General features: G+C 39.4%; 1 protein-coding gene across 1 annotated transcript; it reads right to left on the minus strand.

Moving 5' to 3' along the window:
- Positions 1–1,728: 1,728 nt before the first annotated feature.
- Positions 1,729–10,304, minus strand: rfc2 (replication factor C (activator 1) 2). Its single transcript, XM_007906157.2, has 11 exons — positions 9,734–10,304; positions 7,981–8,050; positions 7,755–7,796; positions 7,517–7,623; positions 7,201–7,302; positions 6,657–6,757; positions 5,932–6,089; positions 5,337–5,402; positions 4,814–4,894; positions 3,610–3,723; positions 1,729–2,025 (listed from the first exon to the last, which is right to left on the minus strand). Exons 1-11 carry the CDS (start codon positions 9,892–9,894, stop codon positions 1,915–1,917), a joined length of 1,113 nt encoding a protein of 370 aa, XP_007904348.1. The 5' UTR covers positions 9,895–10,304; the 3' UTR covers positions 1,729–1,914.
- Positions 10,305–10,359: the final 55 nt, after the last annotated feature.

A 10,359-nucleotide genomic window follows, 5' to 3' on the forward strand; every position in this document is an offset into this window, starting at 1 on the left:
AAATGAAAATTTGCATGATATTTAAAAAAGCTGAACCAATTTCAGCTTCAAAAAGTTTGAGAAACTTCTATCCGTCCACTGAAAGGATATTAGTGTTTGAAACTACCAAATCCACTGGTAGGAGCAATCCAGGGATCCTTTTCTCACCATTCTTAAGGAACATAGTAACAGGAGTAGGCCATCGAGTCCCTTAAACCTATTCTGCCATTCTATAAGATCATGGCTGATCCGTACCTCAACTTCAATTACCCGGCCTTGCCCCACATCCCTTGATACCTTTACCTAACAAACATCTATCCACCTCAGTCTATTTTATTAATTTATGCTGACAATTATGTTTCTGAAACAATCTTGTCATTTAGCACCTTCAGAAGCTATAATAAATTAGAAACCTCACAGCTGAGCTTCATTCCTTAACCATAAATATGGTCAAAGCAGATTTGTCACAGCATAGAACCACAGCACTGCATTAGATTCTGTTCCACGTGATTTTCTGGACACATTCTCCAAAGGGCTCATTTCCAAATGAAACTAACAGAGCTACCGGAGTGTAAACATAATCCTACCACCTGATATAGTGACCTCTGCTTCCTCTGTGCTTATAGTTCTCCAGAATCCAATATGCAGGTGTCTGCGTTTATTCTGTACACCTTCAATAATCTTCAGAGAAATCCCAACTAATTTCCTTCCTAAATATTCTCCTCCCTATCTGGTGGATGTGCCTTCCACAAACTAGCGTGATGGGGAATGGGCAGGCCGCCCACAACAAATAGGTTTCGAGTAAACTTGAGACTTTAGAATTGGAGCAGGTGACCTAACCCAATTATAGCTGGCATCAGGCATGCATTATGTCAATAAATAATGAAGCTGTTATCACAAATCTCTGAATCACCTGCTTAATGTACTATTTATACTACCATTGAGCTTAGAAAGATCAACACGTTCATCCTATTTACAAGTCATAATGCTATGAACAAGTTGAATTTCAGCATGAGTGCTCACTCCCATGGAGACCAGGCTCAGTCAGCGCAGCTATGCAGTCTGGCGTGCATGTTAAGTGGCCCCGTGAGGCATTGCAGCACATGCAGGTGACTTTTGCGGTTTGATTGTTTGCGACAGAACTCTTACTAATAGACTGTCAGTTACTAAAAGCAAGTTCATGTACACAGGAATATTTATTTGCTGACAAATTAGAGTGGGGGGGTAAAATGGCAATGAGCCCCACTGGCTGATCAGAAGGATGCTCCAATCCATGAACAAAAGCCTACACAAGCTAAAATCTGAGGGGGGCGTCGGGGAGGAAAGAGATTTTTTTTTAATAAAAGGAACCAAGTAACAAAATTAATTTGAGTCAACAAATTCTGGGTTTCCTGTTCTTAAGGAAACCTTGTGCCAGTGGTTTTCTTTTTAAATCAGCTTCCTTCTGAGTATTATTCTTACTTCAAAATAAAAAGGAAATGCTTTCTCCCCAAAATGTTTATACCTATAATAATTTACAGCTCTTGGAATCTTTCTATTTGCGTGTGTGGTTTCTTTCATGAGCACCCACAAATGCTGATCTCCACATAGACTAGTGAAAGGTTGTTCCCATTGAAACTGATAGGCTGTAGGTTGCAACCTCTGCTCAGAGATAGAAAAAGTGCTTCTAAAATAGGTGAAAATTTATGTCTTATTAATTTTTGAACAAGACATTCAGCTAGACACCGGTGTTAATAAATGCACTTTCCATCTGGTGAAGATTGATATTTATTGTATGAACTTTACTCTGGAGTATAAAAAAACAAGCACAGAAACTGTGCAAACCTATATACACAAGAACAACTGACAGGAGATGGATTACATTTCCTATAAACTCAAATGAGGAGAGTTTATAATAAAACAATAAAGCCCTTGAGCACACACCACAAAGGCTCATTAACTTGCAGGGGGAGCTGTGGTTTTCTGGCAAAGTCGAGCAAGCAATCCAGCCATTTGTAACAGGGAATTCACTCCTTCCGCAATCCTCATGTGAGTATATCCAATCTCCTGCAGAAAGCCAGACAAAAGGGTTTACTTTCCATATTACACATCAACAGGTGAGCAGTTCGAAGTCCATTAGACAGATGCTGATTCAAACAGGTGTATTAAGAGTGGCCTTTGTCCTTTTGTACTCCAGGTCAAAAGCTCCCAAATGACTGTGTGGGTTAAATCCAAATAAAGAATTCCCAATACTCCACTTCTGTCAATTACCTCTCTGAGAGTGAATCAAGGTGGAATTATGCTTAAACTGAAGGCTTCCAAAACTCATTTAAGATCTTTAAGTCGCCAGAGGACAAGGTTCAGCCCTCGAAGAGATTCAAATCTGGGTCACGAAGATGAAATAATATTGCCCCTATTTAATCTCTCCTCAATCTTGACTTTGAGTTTCCCCACTCAACCCACCACCAGCTGAGTGGTAGGCAATCTTTTCTTGGATCTCGGCAAAGTCACTCTGCAGACAGACGTTGAAGATGATCTGTCCTCCAGTAAAGCATCCTCAGCCGTTTACCCCCAAAGGATGCAAGACAAACACCTCCCAGCAGTACATTAAGCCTTTTCACGAAACCCAAGTGCTAAGAATGAGATCTATTCTCTGCCAGACAGGATTGTCCCAGATGTTCTCTTGCATGGAACACCAATCTACAACAGTCTAGCCAGTCAACTAATCTCGGCAGGTCCTGGTTTTATCCTTGCAGTAACTTGTACGAAACACAGCACAGGAGCCAGCAGATGCAGCAGTTGGTTAGGAATTCACCCCCAAAAACATGTTTATTCTGGAATTCCACAGATAACAGAATCATCTTGGGTTCCAATTACCTAAACTGGCTTCTGTTTATTTTGGTGCCCAAACTCAGAAGGTACGAGACTGATTAACCTGACAGATCCACTAAGCTTTCCTCATCTGCTGCTTTGCAGTACAGATCAACTCAGCTACAGAATAGTCAGAGTCTTCAATCCAACCTATGATTACAGCAAGAATTTGACCATTTAAACATTAATAAGCAAATCAATTCAAAAGGTGTAATTCCACCAGAGCTAATCTTGGCAGTTCTAAACTATCCCAAAACACCAATTAAATCCACCCTACAGAAAGGTAGCTTACACTTTAATATAAAGGCCAAGAGATTAATACGAATCTGACATTTTGCAGTTAATATTTGAGATCATTATCTCCACGTCTAATACATTTCAGAGAATGCTATCAGCTGAAAGGTTATTCAGCCCGCATGTACATTGTCTCATGTAATGGTATTTGCTCTACTGTTTGACAGCATTCGTACATGACAAGGACAGACTTGCAAGGTTCTAAAATACAAGGCATCTGGAGAGTGCCACACCAGGAACACATTGCCATCCAAACACATAATTTGCGGCGTCCTTTACAGTTGGTTTACGGCTGCTATGTTTTACAAATGTATTTAAAATAAGATCAATGCTCGAGTTTTACTGGAAAATTTAACAGAAGCAACAGAAAAATACCACAGTACTGAAGTTACAATACTCATGTACATGTTAACAGCAACAATAAAGACAAGCTCTCATCAACAGCTCCCTCTATAAACAGATGCAAAGAAGGTTAAAGTACTTCACCTTTATAAACTCCAGTTTCAAATATTCCTGCATTTGGAAAGTTTTACAGACTCGGAAAATGTTACCAATGATGTCCTCAGGTGAGTAGCCCAATTTCCAGAGATGAGCAACAACCTGTAGATGGAAAAAAGGAGTAATGCAGAATAAACACCAAGTCCCATAGAGCCCTGCCACACGATTGCAGTGAGAAAAGAAAGCTTGATAGCAAATCTACCTTCTTAACGTACTCTAAACTAATTTGTACCAGGAATGACTGAATTTATTATCTGGTTTATTGGTTACAAATGTCAAGCCATCTCATGTCAGATTAAATACAATCTTCTTAGTTATAAAAAACACACAGACCTGGTTATAAAATGCACCACCCAATGTGACATTAAAAGCCATCAAGTTACTTTCGAGTAGGAGGCACTTGGCAGCAGCTAGCTTCAACCCACAAACAGTGCAATTTCTTCACATCCTTCCCTTTTAACACATTGGAATGGAACAGTAAAACTGTCTTCAGCAGGGAAAGGATTAGCTTTAATTATAGGAAACCATTTTTGATTGGATTCAGATTCACAGCAGCTAGTTAAAGCTGAAACGCACACTGGGTGGAACACAAGAGCAAATATGGTTATAACAAAGTTCACATCATAGTTATGAGTGGTATTCTGCAGCAGGATTACATTCAGGCAAAGAACGTCAACAGTTCGCCAGCCAGCCAGTTTCCAAGTTGACAATAAATTTGACATGTGAATGTATGAATTGTTTTATGACCTGGTTACCCTTGAATTGCTTTTGTTCATCATTACAAAGTTGTTTGACACATCCTCCTCTAACACTAGATTTTGATAATTGCTATCAGTGTAAAAAAACACATCTTAGCATTGAGGTTGCTATTACTGTATTTGCAAAACTTGGGGGAAAGTAATCAAGGACAAACAGGGAAGCTAAACAAGGGATGGTGCTGTGTGATGACCGGGAGCACTTCAAGCAGCCATGTGGCACAGATGAAAGGCTGCATGAATTCCAGAATTGACAAGTCTCGAGTGAGTTTGCAGGAGAAAGAAAATAAGAAAACACATTAATCTGGTGCAATTGCTGGAAAACGGTCCAAGATCATCACGGGCAAAGAGTGTGGAAATCCAAGAGAATGCGTACGTGTTTGAAGAAAAGTAGAAGTAGAAAATTAGAATTGGCTCTTCATCTACATAAAATGTACCTTGTATGCTTCATCTATATTTGCATTGACACAGTGCTGAATCATCTCCTTCACCAGCAGGGGATGGGGCTCATCACAGACCTATTAACATAAGGATAATCAATAAGAGATGGAAAAAGCTGCTTTGAATTAAAACAGTATATTTTGCTGTTTTCACTATAAATTCCTCTCCTAACACTCCCATTTGTTGAATATAACACCAATATGTGACTTCAATCAGAAGCTAATCTGTGTAGCCAAAGTCTAAAATCACTGTAGCCATGGTAAATCTAGAAGTGGTACTCCAATGAGGTTTCCTTACACATGCCCAGGAATAAATGGTTAGAAGTTACAGAAAACTCCCACCACACACTTTTTCAAAAATAATGTACAATGCAATGGGGGGGGGGGGGGGAGTAGGGTATAATGTTCTGTAAAGCAGAAAATACAACAACAACTTGCATGACCACTGAGCCACAGCATTATGTTAAAACACTTCAGGAAAACTAGAGGCAGAATTATACAATCATGGGAATTGACTGACCTTGAAAACATTTTCACTATTGACAAACCCGAACCCTGAATGTGTTGATTGCACATTGTTCAAAGCCTGTGAAGGATTTAAAAAAAGACAAAAAAAACTTTAACATTTAAATGATTATCTAAGAATTGCATTTACCCACCCCTCAAAAATTCATTTATAAAAAGATGAAAATTCGGTGATATAGTTCTGATATTTCCAATAGAAGTTTTTGTGGAGGAGGAAGTGCAATGCACTCTACGAATGCTTGTGGAACCTTGACTTACACTAAACAGTCACTACATGCAGTAGTAATTTCTGTGAAATGCTTTGACATTACAGGCACAATAGAAATTTATTTCATTTGTCTAACGAGGTTAGTCGGGTCCTCAATGATGCAGACATTCAGCAACAGGCCCTAATTACTGCAGCTTTTCCTCCTTGGAAACTGGCTTGTAAAATGTTAGAAATAATGAGACTAAATCTAAAGGCAATTGGAAAAGCTGAGAATAGAAAACATTTATCAAAGCTGGGACAAGCTTGGGGTTTACTGGAGTTACTTGAACATCTGCAGGTCAGGTTGTTCTCATTTTATATTCCCAGTATATTCCCCTCCTACCTGCCTCATGTCTCCTTGGGCTGTAAAAACTATAGCTTCCAAGCCATCATCTGTGTATTGGACGTTTTCCTTCTCAACCACCTGCATCAGTCGTGCAAGGACCTGTGCGTCTGTCAGCTTTGTGTAACGCAGAACAGCACAACGGGATTGGATCGGTTCTGTGAATGCAGCATTAGAATGGATTGAGTGAGAATCATTATGATTCTTTGCATTTGACGTAGCTCTTTATCGAGTCATTGAGACGTCTCAAAGTGCTTCAATGAATAAATTGTGAAGTATTTTGTGGGCGAAACGTGGCAAAATCATATATAATTATCACACAATAATACAATCATTGCACAATCAATTACAATCCAAGCACTTAGGGACAATCTCCTGAACATTATTTACCTTCTTAAAAAATATGCAACATCCTACTTCAATCTGGGTTTTACTCGTTTCACATTTAAAACTTCAAAATGTGCCTCGATTGGAAGTCATAAGGTACAATACAAGCAAAAGAGACAGATTACCCCTTGCAACCAGAATAAAGTACTACTCTTCTACATACAAGACATGGTTAAAGGAGCAATCACTGCTACCCGTGGTGTGATTCTTCAATTAACTTCCACAAACTCAATGAGAAATAAAATGACAGATACACCTGCATAACTATTCAGGAGTAAATACTTTGTCTTGTGTGCTGCTATAACAGAGTTGAAAGCATCAAAACAGTATAAACACACCTATGATTTTGTCGGAGGCGTTGCAGGCCAAGGCAAACCGAGTTGTTTTAGAGTAAATCTCCATTGTTCTCCTCAGGGCTTGTTGGGCCCCATCCGTCATGCTGTAAGTTTACAGAAGGTACAAGTGTAGCAGCCTGATTACATTCAATTTCAAAAGCAATTCTCCTCTCTGTACATTCAGTCCTGGCCTGTCTGCAGAATTTCGAATGAGTCTCTTGCTTACGCAGCAACTTTGGTAGATGAACAAGTCAGAGCACGTTCACAAGGTTACATTTTAGAGGGGGTTTGCTAAGCTAATTTAAAAAATCTGTGACGACATCAGGTAAAGCAGGCCCTGCAATTTGATCTCAACATTCCAGAATAATAGCCCTACTGTTCCAATGCACCATTAAGTGATTTCTTAAATGAATCCTTCAACCACGCTTCCCGATACCCTGTTCCAGCTTCCATTCCATATATAGAAGCATTACCACCATTTGTTGTGTGCCCCTGTTCCATGACAGCCCTTGTATACTCAAATAGGTGTGAACTTTATCTTTCTTACCTGTCTGCTTCATCCAGGATGATGATCTTGTGACGACCCTTTGGTAGGGTGACCTTCTGTTGTGCAAACATTTTGATTTTGTTTCGGACCACATCAATACCTCTAACAAAAAAAAACCCATATCATAATTCACATTTACTTTCAATTTATTCTTGAATTCTTAACTATTTTGTAAAGCATTCATATAAGTTAACCATAAGAGATGTTGTTGAATGCCAAAATATACAAACTTCCAGATGTGAACGTAAAAATTTTCCGAGCATACCCTCGACTTGTATTAAATACCCAATATAAAACAAATCCAATAGTATCTTACCGGTCATTGGAGGCATTGAGTTCAAGAACTGCATCTTTTAATGCAGGGCCCAAGAGTGCTCGTGCCAAGCAAAGAATGCTGGTAGTCTTACCAGTACCTGGAGGACCCTGACAGGACAAAGCAAACAACAATGATTTAAGAATGTACTCCAGATTGAGTTAAACGCAGATTGAAGAGTTCTAAAGGTGCCCCAAGAAGACAATAATAAAGAAAAATTAGGGAAGTAGAGATTACTCACTGCAATAATTATGTTGGGTACATTTCCCTCCCTTGCAAACACCTGTGAGAGAAGGAAACCAAATTAATACATAGGAACTGTCTCTATAACCATTGATTCTACTCTGAACCAATCATTTAGATCATGAAAGCTGTGAATTTTGTTATCAATTTTACTAATAGATTATTCCATCAAACATCTTGGTATAAAAACACACCATTGTTTCTTTGAAAATGTTGACTCTTACCTCTAACCTGCTGACAGTTTCCTCGTTCCCCACAATTTCATTGAGTTTTAGTGGCCTGTATTTCTCAACCCTGTGTTAAAAAGTTACAAAACATTTTTTTTTTAAATCATGGTTGCATGAACCATAAAAAAAACAAATTTGCTATCAGTCAAAAGAAAATTACAAAGAGTTTACTTCTAAGATGAATATGTTAGCTTAATGATTGCAAAACTTTTGATTGGTAATTCGGAGCATAATGTGCCTTACAAAAGGTATTACTGTATTTTTATTAAAATTAATGAGAAACAATATACACACACAAAATCTTGCACGTGGAATATCGTGTGAAACAGAAACTAGATTGATTTTTGTTGCAGTCCATAGTATAATTTTCATGATATTATATTTGACTAAAACCTGACCCATTTTCATTTCAATCAGCTTTAAAAAAAAAAGCTCTGTATTTATCCGATAAGCTTGCCCTTTTCATTCAGATGCTGATCCCCTTAGCATTTCCTTTTTTTAAAATTTTTTTAGATCTCCAACATTTGGAGTTCTTTATATCTCTAATCTAGTCTTTCTTAGACAGATGGTTATTTCAATTATTCTGTTGTACATCTCTGCACTACTCCTCTATAAAATGAATCATTCTCTGATGCATCCAGTATTTATAATACAAAAAAAACTTAATAACCTTTTCATTTGAGGTAGCGTTTTATCACGTCATTGAGACCTGATCAACTGAATATACTGTAAAGTGTATTGACTGTGCATCTTGTAACATGAATAGCGCAGAAGCCTTAAAGTAAAACAAAAATGCAATTTAAATGTACTGTACTCAGTTATTAACAATTAGTTTCGACGTTTTCCGCTACCTTTACCATTTCAGCCTCAGTGACTGACAGACTAACACGGATTCAACTACAATAACATTTGGGAGGATTGAACAAATGTGGTAGATTTTCCACACTAAAAANTTCAAAGAATGTAAAGTAAGAAATGCATGAAAATATTATGACGTGTAAATAAATGATGGTTGGCCGGAAGTTTCAAATGTGAACTTCTAAGCCATACATGGGAGATACGTTTGATCTCGATGTTATTCTGCGTGCAATAGTTTTTTTTTGGGGGGGAAGAAATGATAAAAAAGATTGCAACTGGATGTGAGGAAATTTAGCCACCGCCCGGCCACCGCTTTACAATCAGTGACCTTTTCATGGTGTAAAGAAATAATTATGCAAAGATTTTATGCAAACTACTGTGCGCAATTGGCTGCCACGTTTCACCCACAAATATACAGTCAATTCACTTTACAGTCTATTCTGTGAAGCGCTTTGAGACGTCGGGAAGACGTGAAAAGCGCTATATCAAATGCGAGGATTATTATTATTGTTATCATTAACCCACCGTTCCCCACAGTCAAGCCTGTGAAAGCAGGAGTGGGGGATTCACAGCACAATAGTTTTTTTAAACCGACTATTGTTAGTCATTCCTTCAACTATTAGAAAAAGTAGATTGTATATATATTTCCACATTTGACATACATCTATACATCTATAGTGTGTATATATAAATATATAAACACACAAACACTTTACATGTATATATATAATTACATATATTATGTACATATAATATATATACTATAATATATGGCTTTATGTGTGTATATATATATAAACATATATATATATATAAAGCCGATTATTTTTCTAACACTTGACCGGTGTCCCGCCTGACATTAGCACCGCCCGCCCTCTCCCCTCGCACTCACCAGGGCAGTTCGTAGGCCGCTGCCGGCGCCCGGCCCGCGTTGGCAGTACCCGGTGCGGCCTCCTGCTCTCCCTGTCGCCCCTGGCTGGCTCTCAGCGCCGCTGGCCTGCTCTTAGTCTGCTCCGCCGGGCTGCTCCCGCTCTCGGCCACCTCCATGTCCATGGTTCCCGCGAGTCTGGTTGGGGTCTCCGCCGCCGCTGTCCTGTCACTGACTGAAACTGACAACCTCTCAGCGCAGACAAGGGCGCTCCACCATCATCATCATCATCATCCCTTCCCAACACTTTATAACGGGCTACAACTTTATATCCCTATATATTTATATTAAATTGAAATGTATAATATATATATATATGAAGTTTATATCCTCACGGAAAGGCGTCGAGTCCCCTGACAGGAGTCGGCTTTGCCCCCAAAGGAAAACCGCTCAACCCGACTCTCCCGCCAAAACCGCCACCTCTGAGACGACGATACCTCTCGCGCAGGGCGCCAAGAGGGTCCCTTTCCGCCGCTCTCTTTCCTCCTGCAAACCGCCGCCGCCACCGCCAGCTGCTGCTGCTGCCGTTCCTCCAACGGGCCCGGAGGTCCTCCTGGCTGCCGTGCGCGTGCGCACTCACGGCTCGGGCT

The sequence above is a fragment of the Callorhinchus milii genome, unplaced genomic scaffold (assembly GCF_018977255.1).
Source record: "Callorhinchus milii isolate IMCB2004 unplaced genomic scaffold, IMCB_Cmil_1.0 Scaffold10, whole genome shotgun sequence".
Taxonomy (NCBI): Eukaryota; Metazoa; Chordata; class Chondrichthyes; order Chimaeriformes; family Callorhinchidae; genus Callorhinchus; species Callorhinchus milii.

Excerpts from the sequence above, each read along its gene's own strand:
- rfc2 (XM_007906157.2), bottom strand. The coding sequence starts at position 9,894 with ATGGACATGGAGGTGGCCGAGAGCGGGAGCAGCCCGGCGGAGCAGACT. Across the intron at positions 7,303-7,516 it reads CTCAATGCCTCCAATGACCG|AGGTATTGATGTGGTCCGAA; the intron begins GTAAGATACTAT and ends TTTTTTTGTTAG. Across the intron at positions 2,026-3,609 it reads TGAAACTGGAGTTTATAAAG|GAGATTGGATATACTCACAT; the intron begins GTGAAGTACTTT and ends GGCTTTCTGCAG.